The 17,037-nt window shown below is 40.0% G+C and overlaps 1 protein-coding gene across 7 annotated transcripts in view; it reads left to right on the top strand.

Moving 5' to 3' along the window:
- The window catches only part of UTRN (utrophin), a 519,047-nt gene that overhangs the window by 54,031 nt on the left and 447,979 nt on the right, over positions 1-17,037 (top strand). For 2 of the 7 annotated variants that reach the window (XM_061207125.1, XM_061207124.1), the window contains exon 1: positions 5,338-5,556. The exons of 4 other annotated variants lie outside the window; for them this stretch is intronic. In XM_061207125.1, the coding sequence (XP_061063108.1) occupies positions 5,463-5,556 (94 nt within the window). In that variant the 5' untranslated portion in view covers positions 5,338-5,462. Of the gene's footprint in view, positions 1-5,337; positions 5,557-8,386; positions 8,404-17,037 lie in introns of those variants that run through there. One more of the 7 variants, XM_061207130.1, reaches the window with a different exon arrangement.

Genomic DNA, 17,037 nt, shown 5'->3' with positions numbered 1-17,037 from the left:
AACAATTGGAGAAATTTGAATAAGATCTCTAGAGTAGTTCATTGTACTGCATCAGTGCTAATTTTTTGGTTTCGATAATGGTACTCTGGTTATGTAAGATGATAACATTTGGGGAAGCTGGGTGAAGGGAATATGAAAACTCTGTGTACTATTTTTACAACTTCTTGGGTAAATCTAAAATTATTTCAAGTTTTAAAAAATGAGGAGAAAGTTGCTTGTCAAACCAAGAAATGGTATCATCCATGCTCCCTTTAAGAAGAGAATATCTGTTAGCAGGAATATGGTTTTCTTAGAGATTTTGAACTCTAAAAATGCAAGTTGAGTAAACTTTCAAAGTCAGGTCTCTACCCCCTTCCCAATTTTTTTTAAGGCTGACCTTGTTTTTACAGAAGATTAATTGAAAACATTTTGATCCGAGAAAAAGGCTTGATCCTAGCTTATGTGCATACAGAAGAGTTACAAATGAAGCCAGTTGTGTCTGGACAGTTCATGAGAAGTGTTGTAACTTGTATTCCCTCATGTTTGGTTTCTCTGGTGTTGGAGGGTGTGGTTTATCTCTGGCTTTTGTCTGCTGCTCTGCAGGTTTAGGTGTAGGTTCAGTAGTTAGGACGGACAGTTGTAATAAGATGTTCAAAGCCCAGAGGGGGGCTTCCCTGGTGGTGCAGTGGTTGAGAGTCTGCCTGCTAATGCAGGGGACACGGGTTCAAGCCCTGGTCTGGGAAGATCCCACATGCCGCGGAGCAACTAGGCCCGTGAGCCACAACTACTGAGCCTGCGCGTCTGGAGCCTGTGCTCCGCAACAAGAGAGACCGCGACAGTGAGAGGCCCGCGCACCGCGATGAAGAGTGGCCCCCGCTTGCCGCAACTAGAGAAAGCCCTCGCACGGAAACGAAGACCCAACACAGTCAAAAAAAAAAAAAAAAAAAAAAAGCCCAGAGGGTTTGCAGATAATAGAGGGAATGAAGAAAATGTCTGCCTTTAATTGTCAAGGTTGGCTGACCTGGGCTTGGCTGTGCTGATGTGCCCGGTGTATGTCTCCCCAGTGGAAGGAGGATTAGTCTTGAATGCCTCTGCTTCACTCTCTCACTTCCACACCACCTCCTGTAGTTTCAGCTGATTTGTTCTGTAATTCTGCAGTCCACTCCTTTCTTTCCTTTTGGATGAGAGTAAACCTAGGCTGGCAGCCAGTTGCTGTTGAGCTATAATAGAGCTAGTGGTATGTACAAAATTTGATTACTGCTGTCAACACCAGATTGAATAAGAAAGTGCATACCCTAGACAGATACTTGCAACTTAAATGGTCTATTGATTTCACAAGAACTAGAAATGAGGCCACCATGTCATCTAGCAGAAGAAGGGGTCAGTGGATAGACGTTACAGAGTAGTTCTTAAAAGTGCGCTTCTTTTAGATCTTTTTGGAAGAACTTTCAGATAACTTTGATAAACTGATCGTTGCTTCTGATTTTCTTCAAGTCCAGTGTTTGCAGAAACTCCATTGTAGGCTTGGTACTTGTTTTTGTTCAATGGTTTGCCTTTCCTGTGTAAAATCTAGTTTAGAAATTGTACTGGCTGATACAGACCATATTTGCTCCTGAACTATGATGACATTTCCACTTAGCTTAATGTGAATGTTTTAGAAATTTCCCACAGTGGAAAGTTCTATTTGACATAGGAAGGTTCAGCGGTCAGTTTCATAGTCAGCTGTTTGCCAAGAAATAATGAAAACAATGGATTATACAATGCAGCCTTGGGACATGGAAAATTTCTTAGAAGATGAATGAATCATATTATTAATACATCTTGTAAGGCCTCAGGCCTTATATTGAAAAATAAGGGAAAAAGTTATTTTTCTTTTTTAACGTCTTTATTGGAGTATAATTGCTTTACACTGGTGTGTTAGTTTCTTCTGTATAACAAAGTGAATCAGCTATGCATATACATATATCCCCATATCCCCACCCTCTTGCGTCTCCCTTCCACCCTCCCTATCCCACCCCTCTAGGTGGTCACAAAGCACCGAGCCGATCTTCCTGTGCTATGTAGCTGCTTCCCACTAGCTATCGATTTTACATTTGGTAGTGTATATATGTCCATGCCACTCTCTCACTTCGTCCCAGCTTACCCTTCCCACTCCCCGTGTCCTCAAGTCCATTCTCTATGTCTGAATCTTTATTCCTGTCCTGCCCCTAGGTTCTTCAGAACCATTTTTTTTTTTTTGATTCCGTATGTATGTGTTAGCATACGGTATTTGTTTTTCTCTTTCTGACTTACTTCACTCTGTACGACACACTCTAGGTCCATCCACCTCACTACAAATAACTCAGTTTCATTTCTTTTTATGGCTGAGTATTATTCCATTGTATATATGTGCCACATCTTCTTTATCCATTCATCTGTCGATGGACACTTAGGTTGCTTCCATGTCCTGGCTATTGTAAATAGAGCTACAATGAACATTGTGGTACATGACTCTTTTTGAATTATGGTTTTCTCAGGGTGTATGCCCAGTAGTGGGATTGCTGTGTCGTATGGTAGTTCTGTTTTTAGTTTTTTGAGGACCCTCCGTACTGTTCTCCATAGTGGCTGTTATCAATTTACATTCCCACCAACAGTGCATGCAAGAGGGTTCCCTTTTCTCCACACCCTCTCTAGCATTTATTGTTTGCAGATTGAAAAAGTTATTTTTTAAAGCGTGTAGCCTTTTTGTATTTTCTTTCCTATGCTTTATGTAGATTTTATTCTGTTTAATTTTTTTAAGGGATTAAAAAATTAAAATCCTGAAATAGAATGCTTTAGGAAAGAGATAATTAACATCATTGTACATGAATTTGTTCAAACACCAGGGGGTCTGAAAAAATGATAATCCCTCTAAATTAGATTGAGTTAGATTAGATAATCCCTTTGAATTAGAAAATATGTTAATATGAGTTAGATTGGATTAGATTTTTTGAATTTCAAGTTAGATAATCTCTTTGAATTTTATTGGATAATCCCTTTGAATTAGAATAGTTACTATCCTTCTCCCAATATCATATTTTTTAGAGAAAATGGGAAACTGTTGCTAGTGTCTAGATCCTGGCTTGTCCCTCTTGGCTTCCTTAAAATTTTGTGATATCCTCAATCTTAAATTAAATCTGGTCTAAAATTTCTTCCTGTAAATAATTATGGTTATTCACTTATAAAGGGCTGCTTTAATTGAGACTTGTTTCTATTTAGGAAGAAGACAAATACAGAAAGACAGGTGGAAACCACTGATTTATAAATGATTAAAGTGTCATATTTTCATTGAGAATTTAATTGTCTTGTAAGTTTTCATAAGCAGCCCTTGGGTAGGGGAAGAAGAGCCAACTGCTTTAGCAGCCTCTTGCTAGAGATATAATCTGAAGGCCAGCAGTATTTAACGGGTATATTATACCAGATTAAAACGTTGAAATTCTTTCATACCTATTGGAAAGTTGCCACTGGTAAAGCTAGACACCTTCAAGATCTTGCTTCAGCACTGTAGCCAGTATCCATTCTGATCAAGTGGTACCCATGTCTTACTGGTTGTTGTGTATTTTGAGTATTTAGCCCTGCCTATATAAATGGAGACATTTTGGGGATACTGATGCAAATTGCCTTTTGATAACCATCAGGGAAATGTGTATCAAACCACAGTGAGATGTCACTTCATACCTACTAGGGTGGCTATAATCAAAAAAACAGATAGCAATATGAGTTGGTGAGGATGGAGAGAATTGGAACCTTCATGAATTGCTAGTGGGAATGTAAGATGGTGCAGCCACTTTGGCAGTTCTTCCAAAGGTTAACCACAGTTATTATATGATCCAGCAATGCTACTCCTGGGTATATATACTCCAGAGAAATGAAAACATAGGTCAACATAAAAACTTGTACGTGAATGCTCATAGTGGCATTATTCATATTAGCCAAAAGGTAGAAACAACCCAAATGTCCATCAACTGATAAGTGAATAAATAAAATGTAGCATATTCATTCAATGGAAGATTATTCAGCCTAAAAAGAAATGACATACTGACATACTACAACGTGAATGAAACTTTGAAAACATTATGCTAAGTGAAAGAAGTCAGTCATAAAAGACCACATATTCTACGATTTCAGTTATGTGATGTGCTCAGGACAGGCAAATCTATAGAGACTGAAATTAAATTTTCATGGTTGACTAAGGCTGGTGGGTAGGGAGAGAAAATGAAGAGTGAGTGCTTTTTGGGTTGATGAAAATGTTCTAAAATTGATTGTGATGGTGGAAACACAACTCTGAAAATATACTAATAACCACTGAATTATACACCTTAAATGTGTTAATTGCATACTATGTGAATTATATCTCAACAAAGCTGTTACCAAAAAAAAAAAAAAGAATTGGGCTTTGACTATGTGATATAATCTGTATCACTGTGCTTTTCATTGTCTCTGTCTTCACAACAATCTCAGAGACAGGTGAGGTCCCTACTCCCATTTTACAGATTTGGAGATTGAGGCTTAGAGAGAGTATTTTGCCAGTCATATGGCTTCTAGTCTAGAAAAATACTGAGATAAGGAGGAGGAGAGTGGGGGCGAGTACTGACTGCTTCTCTTTTCTGTATCTCAGCCAGTAGCAGGAAGAGAGATACCTTCTGATTTAAATCTGTGTGTATCCTGACAAGGGTACATATGTTATGAAAATCTTTGCTTATAAGTAGAAAGTTTCTATTTCAAAGCAGGAGAGAAGAAAGAGTTAAACAGGAATAAGAAAGCAGATGAGAAAATGTGGGTAATGATTTTCCTTGCTTGTTGTTATGTGTGTGGATGACATCTGCATAAATGATAGCAAAAGAGCAAGGCAAATACACAAGATAGAATAGGCTGGAAAATATGAATCAAAACTGTTACCTCTCATCTTATTATTCTGTGTGGTTGAGTTTATTTTTTCCATAATAGCAATCTCTAAGGAATGAAGAAGAAATCCTTTTGAGTTTCATTTTTCCCAAGGTGTATATGCATATTAAAGTGAAATAACAAGTCTGATTTATTCTTTGAAGTATAGTTAATATGTAACGAAACTCTTCAGCCCAGTTGTATACTCAGGGCAAATGCCTCTGTTTATATTCATAGTGGGTAAAGAGGTGGGTGGAGGTGTCCTTTACCAGCTGACACTGTCAAAAACAGGAAGCAAAGTTATAATCTCTTTGTAGTAGATCAGAAACATTCAAAGGCTCTTAGCTGTGACTATTAAAAAAACAACAACAAAAAATGACATAAGGAATTTTCACTAACTGCGAAGTGTGACTTCCTGTCTGGTATTTAGAGGAGATTCAGTTAGGTTTAGTCAGATCCTCTCATGGGAAAAATAAAAGCCACCCCAAAACAGGACATCCCAGTGTGCAGTTCGCAGGCTGCTTTTGTTAAAATCCACTTCCTCTGCATCTTTTTCCTCCTCACTTAAGCAAATGTAGGTGATGAGTGGCCCGGCGGCCACTGCATTTCGTTGGAAAAAGTGCAGATTTGATTTGCCACGGCAAGTAGCTCGCCAGGCCGGCAAACATTTACCAGGTAAGTTTGTCAACTTGCATGACTCCCTGCCCTCCCGCCTGTGAGGTTTTGAAAAGAGGACATCAGCAAAGACAGGGCTCTCTCAGTCACTTACTGAACCCTGTGTGTTAAGTAACGGCCAGCCGGTGATGGGAACAGCCCGGCCTGTTCTTCCTGACGCCACATCTGTTGTAGACTCTGAATAGTCGAGACCAGCGCTGTGGGCTTCATCCTTCGCTTCAGCATGCGATTGTTTTCCAGTTCTTGGCTTCTTAGGAAAAAGCACTCAAGGAGCCATACCTTTGTTGAGACAAATGTACTTCATGTATTTTCAAACTAGCTTATTATGTATTGACTGTTTACTGTCCTGTAGAGAAAGTTTCCTTTATGCTGTTGTATGATGATAGCTTATTGTGCTTGACTTACTGTGCTGACTAAAAATGTATTTTACTTTTCAAAATAGTTCAGAGCTGATTAAGGGGAGGATCAGACATTTGTACTTTTGAGGGGGCTGTAAATGGAGGAGTTTTGCTTTAAGGCAGTCTCATTCAGAAGAAATGCAGACACAGAACTTCACATTGGATTGGTCATTGTCACTGGAGTTTACTTCCAGGGTGACCTAGTTTTTCTAATGGGTTCAGATGTCCATATCTTGTTTAATCTATATATTTGTGTACTGGCCATGTAAGTTTTCTGAAGAAAAAAAAAAAAACTCAAGTGATGTGTAATATTTGACCTTACGTATCATGCTTGAGTATTGTTACTATGGGACAACTTTTAGGCTGGTTAGAATTTTTAAAAAATGGTTTTCTTTCCTTTGGAATTACTCTTTCCCTCTTAATGTTTTCCTTCCTAACTCCATATGAATGATGTGGTAAATGCTGGTAGGCATCCTCTCTCTGGAGCACATTTCAACTAAAATGCTTGGAGCAGCCCATATTTTCTTAGCAAATTTGGTTTCTTGGCCAAGTGTAATGGGAAATCAGCGTGCTATAATTCTCTTTTTTGGCTATTACTTTTCTCTCTTATTTAAAGAGCCATGTGGTCTCAACAGAGAATTAAAATACCTTTCAGGAACTGAATTAAAACCCCACATACAGGAGCAGCATTGCAGCCTGTGGCCTTTCAAAGGTTATCTCTTGACTCTCACTTAATCCTCTTTCTTTCCCCGGCATGAATAGTCTTCATCGTCTTCTAGTCTGCGTGTTACTGTCTTGCTACAGAGGGTCTCAGGTAACCATAGTGGTTGAAATCAGAAGATAACTAGAAGAAAAAAATACAAACAAACCTTTAAATATTAAGCAAACTTTTAAGTGAGTAGACTGCAGCTTTAAATATGAATTCTGGTTCATTCAGATAGCATTCTTTCCTGCCCTGTGATCCGTCCAAAGCCTTTAAGAAAATAGAAAGCATTTTTTAAAAAAATAAATATTTCAGGGCATTCTATTTTAATAAAAATAGAAAATCAGTATTACATGATTTCAGATTCTACAAGGGCCTCGACGCTTTTCTTATTGGCTGTTATTAATTTACTATTTTCTTGTATCTGCAGGGTAGATCTCTTTAGTGATCTTGTTATAAAAATATAAAAAAGAGTACGTGTTTATGGATGGCATATTCCATTACAACAGTGGCCTTTTTTGGTCTTCAAAGCAGTCTCCATAATAGATGAAACTTTGGGCTGAATCCTTTATTTACAGACCTCAAGTAAGCTGGAAAGAGTGAAACCATAAGTGTTTTGCATTAAACTCTTGACCATACAGGGGTTGATGTTTCAAATGACTGTTGCAGAACCTAACGGGAATAATAAAACAAGTAATAAAATGGAATAAATTAAAATACGTATTTGTTGAAAATTAGCCTTTCAGTGTCATTTTTGAAATTGACCATCCTTTTGCCCTTTGTTGTCTTCTAAAATGTGGAACTCTAATTTAGCACATTTGCCTCTCAGCTATCCGTTGAGATATAACAAGGGAACACTGAGTAAGCTGAAATCTGAGTATCTATATCTATCTATCTTTGATATAGAATCTTTATATTTTAAAATATTTACTTTTCCTTTACTTAATCTTGATATCTGTGTACAAATGACCAAATGTTACAAATAATCTAATTGAAGGAGAACAAAGTTAAAAAAAAAAAAAAAAGGCTTGCAAGTTTGAAATAAAAAATTATTTGGAGTTGCAGGCATCTATTAATGCACAGATGATTTAGGTCTAGAAATTGCCCTGCTCAGGAAGCCACATCTGGGAGGCCTTGCTTTTCTTGCCATCTTTCCTGCTTTCTTGTCGGGCTGACAGGACTCTGTGGCAGCCGTTTCCCTTTTAGATAAACGGGTTCAAATATTCTCAACCTTGGTTCCACGTTAGAATCACCAGTGTGCTGGAGCCCCACACTCAGAGAAACCTGACATAAATAAACTGAGGCCTTGACTTTGTAGCTGTTAAAGAAATTATCCAAGTGATTCTGACATTGATTCAAGATGGAGGTGCACAGGGGAGAGTTACTGGTTCCCTACCAGACTGAAAGCTCCAGAAGAGGGGCAAGAAGGAAGCTTTGTCAGTGCTGTACCTCAGCACCGAAGCCATGCCTGTTGGCAGCAGAGTCTCAGCCTCTGCTTGCGGAGTGGTTGGATGGACAGGTTCCTCTGCGCAGCAGGAGGCTGGATGAGGGCTGGACCTCCTCGTTTCCGGTTTGTGCTGACGAAGGGGCGTGCGTTATAGGAGACGGTGGCCCGTCTGAAGATGAACTGTCATCAGGAAGAAGCTCTTGGAAGAGATCGCAGGGGAGTAGGCTGGCTCAGGGCACGCTGAGCAGACCTCTCTGAAGAGACAGGGCTCCTGGTCGGTGGCGTCTTCATAAAGCAAGGCAGGTGGCGAACTTGGGAATAAGAATTTCATCAGGGGCTGAGGTGCCTGTTAGTGTGAATGTGGAGGTGGGGTCAGTTGGGGACACTACAGAGAGGTTGCTCCAAAGGTTCTTAGTGCCAAAGTTAGTTTGAAAGGAAGGGGTGTGATTATCTTTGCCAGATATTAGCGGCTGCCTCACCCGCCTGTTGACTGTATGAGAATAAAGGAACACGTCATTTAGAGTGACCAGAGTGCAGGGAGGTTTGTCTGGGAGAATTTCTTAGGGCTTGTGAATTTTTAGCTGATCTTAATGTTTATAAAGAAAATGAGTTGGTGCTTAGGCAGACCAGGTGGAATGTAATTTGCAGAGGCTTGAGAGAAAAAGAAAAATTGTTCAGTTGGGCGAAGGGTAGACAGAGTGATGTGTTTGAAACAGAAGAATTTTGGGCGAGGGAAATGAGAAGTGTGATTAACATGGTACTTAAGAATTGTTTGGCGGGGGACCTGGGTCCCAGTTCCCCCTACTATCGACTGTGTAAGACACTGAACTTCTGAGACTGGTCTCCCAACCAGTCGTAGCCCTGAGGGGATTGTGGTCAGGATTAATGATGTAACATATTTTAAAGCACCTTGCAAGCAATAGTAAGAGTTCCAGGTAAATAAAAGGAATAATAAGTTCTGTAAAAATTATAGAAATATAGTCAGTTGATAAAGAGCTTTGCCTGCTACCTGCAGTGTAGGAATGGGTAATCAAATATGTTTGTGTGGTACTTAAAATACATTTAAGCTGAAGCTGTGCACTCTGTCATCTTTTTAGTTGTGTTTTTCCTTGGCATTACTTGAAAGGTATGATTGTGACACGGATCCTGGTTTCATGTTTCACTTGGGTTCTATGACCCTAGTTAGAGGGCACCAGGTGCTTCCTATTCTAATCATTTGCAAAGTCAGGATTTGGTTGGAGGGCCACCGAAAGGACTGGTGTGAGAATTAGATAGGATCTGGACTCAGTGACCCCCTTGCCCCTGCCCCAATATTTTGACCTTGATTTGAACAGTTCACTGAACTGGCAGCTCAAGTAGTTTTTTCCCGCTGAACTAGAACTTTAATTGTTTGGCAGAGGAAGATGAGTCATAGCCCAGTCCTACCATTGTAACAAAGTGAAATTTTAGTCCAGGGCTAAAGGAACCCAGGTCAAAAACTTTCTGTCTAAACTGCAAAGTATTGAAACTTGGATTGTGAGCTAGGTGGGAATTAGTGGGGCCCTCTCTGTGGGTTGTTCTCAAGTTAATGAAGCATTTTATTGCATTACATTTTGATGCTAAATCTCATTTTTAGTAATGTATTTAAATAATCAGCCTCCTTCTTAAAAATTTTAATGCAAAATTAAAATTATACAAAGTGGCAAGTTGTCAGTTCCTCTCCCCCTCTGTGATCATTGTTACTAGTTTTGTTTGTCCTGCCACACTTTCTTCTATGAATATATAGATGTACAGCTTTACATCTAAAGTCCCACAAGCACAGTTTTTCTTTTTAAACTAAAGGTGAAACCATCCTGTCATAGTGCATCCCATTTGAAAAATATTAAAAATAATGACCTGTGTACATATGTTTTAGTTCATTTGGGTAACTTCTGGGGCCAATATGCTTTTACTGTTAAACTGCTATCCACAAAGGGCAGAGAGATGAAAAGTAGTAAATAATTGTCTGAACTTGCATTTTTGTATGTGTGTGTGTGAAATTGAACTTCTCTGCATATGTTTTTCGGCTTTTGGACAAATTCTTCAATGGATTGCCTTTTCATACATTGCCCTTTTTTCTTTTCCCCCCTGTTGTTTGGATCTCTGACTTTTAAACCCCTACTGATTCTGAAGGGAATTCATGCAAAATGGCAGATTTTGAATGACTGTCTTGAATTTTCAGTTTTAAGATGGTTAACTTCCAACTTAAAAGACAGGCCTGATTTCTGGATCTCTGGGACCAGAAGGTTGAGTCTTTGGATTTGGACTCTATATATTCACTTTCTCTTTTGGCTGTGGAATCTGTCATCATCCCAAACTCTGCTGAGGCTGGTAATTATTTAGGTGCCCTCAAGACAGGTAATTACTTAGGTGCCCTCACTATTTTATTACATTTTCATGTCCCGATAACTTATGTTCATAGGGATGGTGATTCCCAGTATTAGCTTTTAAAATATTTATTTATTTATTTATTTATGGCTGCGTTGGGTCTTCATTTCTGCACACGGGCTTTCTCTAGTTGCGGCGAGCGGGAGCTTCTCTTCGCTGCGTTGCACGGGCTTCTCATTGTGGTGGCTTCTCTTGTTGAGGAGCACGGGCTCTAGGCGCGTGGGCTCACTAGTTGTGGCTTGCGGGGCCTAGAGTGCGGGCTCAGTAGATGTGGCGCACGGGCTTAGTTGCTCCCGTGGGATCTTCCCAGACCAGGGCTCGAACCTGTGTTGCCTGCATTGGCAGGCGGATTCTTAACCAGTGCGCCACCAGGGAAGTCCCCCAGTATTATTTTTAGAATAACCCATTTTCTGTGTAATTTGTGGAACATGTTAGCGTTAGCAGAAAGGCTCTGGACTTAGACTTACACGGTGGAGTCCCAGCTCTTCTGCATCCTGAGTCTCAGTTTCCTCTCTTGCAAAATGGAGATAATGGGGCTGTTCTAAGTCTTTAAAGGTGTAAAATCCCTTTTGCGCACTGCTTGGCAAATTGCAGGAAGGATTATAATAAATGCTGGCTGTTTCTGTTAGTAGAGTTTTTTAAGTTAATAACAGAAAAAAAAAATACAGTGTAGATATTAAATGAAGATAAAACATTGGCTTGAATGAGGCCCCACGTGCACCATCATAGCGAAAATTTACCAGTTTTTTCTCACCCTTTGATCGAGATCTGTTAGTGATTTTTGACATCAAAGCCTCAAAGCTGTAATTCTCTGCTGGGCTCATTTAACCACACATCCCGTAAGTGGCAAGAAATTTAGAGCTATGCAGGACAGCAAACAGGCTGCAGTTGCTTGGAGAATATCTTTGTGGCGGGGTGCCTGAAATGTTTTGCTGGTTTCAAAGTTCACTTTCATTTGTTCAGAAAGGTTTTTATTGTTTGCAAGCAAGCAAAGCAAGCAAAGGGAAAGGGCACACAGCCTCCCATATGATTCTGTGCTGTGTGACCTGTTTGCCTTTTGGTGCCTTATGTTAAAAGCTTTATTTAGTCTGCAGAGAGGACTGTTTCTCCAAATAGAGGAAAACCGTCATAATGGTCTGGAAACACGATAGATTTCAGTTTAATGCCATTGATCCAGATACTGTTAGAGGCTGGGCTGCACAGCAGTTGTAAGATAGGCATCTTGCACAGATTCTTCTAGGTCACTTGCGTATCATCAATGGGAATGCCTCATCTGATAGCCATGCACTTGGCCTTCTGGGAAGCAGTTCCTCCTGTCATACCAACACTGACCCTTTTCTTCTGGCCCAGCCAGCCCACCCCCAGCTAGGAACCTGCTGCCAGAATGAATCTCCAGGCTTTTGACCTGGCCTGTTTTCTTGTTCGACTCCTGGATTCTGTGCGTTTAGCTTCTGCTTCGACTCTTAGGCAAGAACTCCCTTTATGGTGTTAGAAGCGCCTGGATTGTGTTTGACAGAAGCAATTTGACAGTTTTTCCCAGAAGATTCATTTTCTCCCTACATAACTCCGACCCACCCATGCAGTCTGGTATCTGACAGTACTCTGAGAACTGTTTAGTTAGTTGTTCACAAATATTTATTGTCCAACTCTGAATAACTAGTGTTACAGCAGGCAAAGGAAAAGTATAGTTTGTGAGTTTTTGCGGGGCCAGTGATTTATGGGACATTTGGAGGAGAAAAGAAATCATGAAATGAAATTCTTACTATGTTTTATCTCTGACCATGTGCATTCTTTAAAATAATGATTACATTCTATCTTTGCTCCTATGCATTTAAAAAATCATGGTGGATTTCATAGTGATGGATTTTTAAGCTGGGAAATTACGGATATTTTGCAAATGGGTTGAGGAAGCAGTTCTCATTTTCTCACTAGATCCTTCTTATCCATCCACCTCCTTCCTACCCATTTCTTTTACTGTTACAAGAAGAATCCTATGTTTTATGATGAGAATTTGTCTGTGGCTAAATGAACAGAGCACCATTTAAAAAAAGTGCTTGAGATTGCATTCTGTGTATTTACTGAATTTGTTGCTAAGCCTTATGCTGCAGAATTTCTCTAAGTAATAAAATCGAAATAAAAATGAATGGTGCTGAAGGTAAATCTCCCTCTTGATTACTGTAATAAAGAATTGACATTTACTTCCCGTAATTTGGAAGTCATCCAGTAGGTAATATTTGCCTGGTGTTTTACGACGAACCATTCCTATCATGTTGGGTTTGTATTAGGAAGAAAGTAGGCATTGATTTCCCTGTAATTTTCTAAAATTTCTCATCTTTGTTTCTTACATGGAATAGTGCTCAGTTTTCTGTCAACCTCAACCCAGCCACACATGGTTAAGAGTGAGAAGTAAGAAAGAAAAGAGCCCAAAATAAATGACTCGGAGAATACTTACGGAGACCGGCTATTTTCTGGGTCCTGTTGTAGTTGCTGGGGTGTTTTAAATCAGGTTTTAAACTAAATGATTCTGGTCACCAGCAGCCCAGGACCACTGTGTGGTCTGCAGGCTGCACATAGATGACAAGGGACGTTTGCACATGTGTGCAGTGTGGGGACATCAGTGAAGTGCCTTAGGCCCTCATTTTAGTGACTGTTTCCTTAATTCAGATTTAGGTATTCAGTTTTGAGGTAAATTTGAAGGGTAGGGGGCCTGAGTGCTGCTAAAAATGGACACACTGACAATCATGAGATGCACCTCTTGGCAGGCTGAATGTAGAGGAGACAAAAACATAAAGAGCAAAGAAATCTCAAAGCCAAACAACCTGAGTCAATATGACATGATATTTTGCTACTGAAGTAGGCAAAAATTGAGAAACCCATTAGCACATGAAAAAGCTTTTCCAGGGAGATGACTATGCAAGTGAGCGGAGGCCGGATGGTTTCCTGCAGCATACAATCAGGCCTAGAATCCTCTTTGCATATATTGTCGGTAACTGAATTCCAATGAACAAAGCCCCTTCTCTGTCCTGGAGTGGCCTGAGTTAGACTCATCTGTGCTGCTGGTTTCCAGCTGCTGGGGTTGGTACTTGGTAACCAGCGTTCAGTTACTTTCGGAAGCTGTAAATGTTCTTGGTACTGAGCCTTCCCCACTCTAAGCAGGATGTGTCCTCAAGTTCATTCTACTATTAGATTAAAACCAACTCACTCCAGTGGTTGGTCAAGTAAACCTTTTCTAGGAATTCTTCCCTGCCTTCCAGGTAGGGGTTGGGTGACCTCTCCTCTGCTCTTCCCACAGCTTCCCTGCCAGGATCAAAGTCAGTGGTCCCTAGAAGTGTTCATCTGTCCCAGCATTTATGACAGATGTTACAGATCAGTGTTTTTGAAAGTGTGGTCTATTGCTGCATTTTAACAATCTCCCCAAGTGGTCATTTTGCCTGTTTGAGAAACCCAGCTCTAGTTCGTGAGCTTGGAGACAGGGCCCATTCTTGTCGTTGAATCCTCAGAGCTACCCCAGCTCCTGGCACATTTTAGTCGCTCAGTTGTCTTTTTTTTTGTTCTGTGAATGAGATAGAATTCCAGTCAGAAATGTATGGAAAGCAGGCGTGCATGTGGAATCCAGCAGCACAGTCAAAAGCCACCTGGATGATTCTTGACCATTTTTCTTTATTGTTTTGTAAGTCAACAGTGTGTGAGACTGAAAATATAATATGGATGAACCAGAATTAGCTTTTCTTATTTTCTTGTACAGAAAAATATACTGTAACTTTATTATGTGTATTTTTACCTTGTGTGAAGGAAATTTTATTTTAGGATAGTTATACATTTATAGAAATTAAATGCAAAAATGGTACAGGGAGTTCCCATATACCCCTCACTGCGTCCCCTTCCCTCTGTTGTTGATGTCTTACATTACTATGTGATATTTACTATGTCACAATTAATGAACCAACGCTGATAACATTATTATTCATTAAGTTATTATTAATAACATTAACCAAAGACCTCCTTAAGCGTTATTGTTAAAAGTTTGTAGATTTACAGATGAAATAATATTTATAACTTGTACCAAGTTTTTCTTTAAGTTAGGGTTTTGCATTTGATTTCTTACACGCAGTCACAGTTGCAAGTATATTCACAAAGCAAGTGCGCCAATTCCTGTGATAACTAGATTAAGAAAAAGATTTTTCAGGTGTCATTGGATTTCTGGGACCTGGAAAAGGGGAAAGTTATTTTCAAAGGCTGACATTCGGTTAATATATCTGAAGTACTCCATATTATTGAAAATATTTGTTGACATCTCAGGTGTTGTTAGGTATGATATTTGTTTTAACTATTTATAGTATATTCAGGCAGAGGTATACTATTAAAAATATTTAACAACTGGTATGGCACGGGACCCCACCAATCAGATTGATGTCCAAATAATCAGAAGGGATAATGGTGGTGAATGTGTTTGTCAGTCCTACTAATGTCTAAAATCCCCTAAAAATATCTCCTGACATTGTCAAATGTCTCCTCAGGGGCACAGTTGCTCTTGGTCGAAAACCCCTGATAGAAAGCATTTCGATCAGCCTATTACTGCTTTTGTAAGTGCTGTATAAATATTTGCTATTGTTTTTCTTGTTGGTATCTTCCTGCATTTCAGTTATTGCTGGTGTTTAAAAACATACAGCTAAGAAAGACACACCAGGATTCTTTATACATTGAAATCTTCACGTATCAATAAGGCTATATTTTTGATAAGATTTACTCACAATTTGTCAGACACATACATGTATATATGGTGGGAAGAAATCTAAGCTCCATGCACAAAGGAGGTTTTCTGCTTTCCTTACCTGCCATCTTCCTTTCTGACCTTGTAGCCCATGACTGAGACAGCTCACAGGTGTGGAGTTTGGAGGTTTTTGTAGGTGTGGAATGTGGAGACCAGTTGTTCCTCCTTCTCCCTCACACCAACATGTAGCCTGCTTTGAGCTGATAGTGGCTCAGCCTGGGTAGGAGCTTGTACTTTGGTTCATGCCAAATTCCCCTCCTTTCTGCATGATGATATGTTATTCGTGCCCTGATCCCTGTCATTTGTTAAGTTGATCTTCGCTTCAGGAATCTCGGAAGATCACAGCATTTTTTTTTTTTTAAAATTAATTAATTAATTTATTTATGGCCGTGTTGGGTCTTCGTTTCTGTGCGAGGGCTTTCTCTAGTTGTGGCAAGCGGGGGCCACTCTTCATCGCGGTGCGCGGGCCTCTCACTATCGCGGCTTCTCCTGTTGCGGAGCACAGGCTCCAGACGCACAGGCTCAGTAATTGTGGATCACGGGCTTAGTTGCTCCGCGGCATGTGGGATCTTCCCAGACCAGGGCTCGAACCCGTGTCCCCTGCATTGGCAGGCAGATTCTCAACCACTGCGCCACCAGGGAAGCCCGCATTTTGTTTTTAGTGACTTCATTTCGTAATATATACTCTGGGGAGGTGAGACTAGACTAGAGACATGTAAGCCCAATAATATGATATCTACAAATAGTGTTTTATATTTAACCTTCCTATCCATTCCTCTTCAGCATTCTAGAAACAGATGCTTAAATTGTTTAAACAGACAGCCCCCTATTCCTTAGTCTTAGGTATCCATTTTCCTATTGACAGGACATAGACTTATTTTTTTAATCCTCAGATCTCTGAGAACAGGATATCCAATAGGATATGAGGATCGGACGAAATCCCCTCATGTTAGAATCATCGATTGTAGGACTTCCTGTGGAAACTCTGACAGACTTATTTTTTTTCTCCTTTGAATTCACTCAGCTGTTTTTGGCAAGTATTTATTTGTCAATATTGATTGATTATTAAAATAATTATTTACAATATTTAAATCTGAAATAATAAAAATTAATTTTAGTAATTTAAAATTATTTAAAATATGAGATCCTGTTGGTTAATTCATTGTTAGGTCTACTCAGAAAAATTAGGAAACATATTTCAAAAGGCAGGTTTTACATCCTACATATCAGATACTGTCAGTTCGTTGCTGTAGGGAGAGGAGCAAGGGCAGAGGCTGTCTTTCCCTCACCCCACCTTGTCCCCAGCACACTTATATTTTGATTTGGGCAGTTGGGCTTTGGAGTCAGACTGCCTGAATTTCAACGCAGCTACCTCCATTTACTGTACACCCTTGGCAAATTCCTTAATTTTATTTATTTATTTATTTATTTAAAAAAATATTATTTATTTTTGACTGCATTGGGTCTTCGTTGCTGCGCATGGGCTTTCTCTAGTTGTGGTGAGCGGGAGCTACTCTTCGTTGGGGTGCACGGGCTTCTCATTGTGGTGGCTTCTCTTGTTGCAGAGCACGGGCTCTAGGTGCGCGGGCTTCAATAGTTGTGGCACGCAGGCTCAGTAGTTGTGGCTCACAGGCTCTAGAGTGCAGCCTCAGTAGTTGTGGCTCACTGGCTCTAGAGCGCAGGCTCTGTAGTTGTGGCGCACGGGCTTAGTTGCTCCGCGGCATGTGGGATCTTCCCAGACCAGGGCTCGAACCCA

Source organism: Eubalaena glacialis, chromosome 12 (genome assembly GCF_028564815.1).
Source record: "Eubalaena glacialis isolate mEubGla1 chromosome 12, mEubGla1.1.hap2.+ XY, whole genome shotgun sequence".
NCBI classification, from domain to species: Eukaryota; Metazoa; Chordata; class Mammalia; order Artiodactyla; family Balaenidae; genus Eubalaena; species Eubalaena glacialis.
The sequence above is the reverse complement of the archived record's forward strand: the minus strand, read 5'-3'. Positions and strand labels throughout refer to the sequence as shown.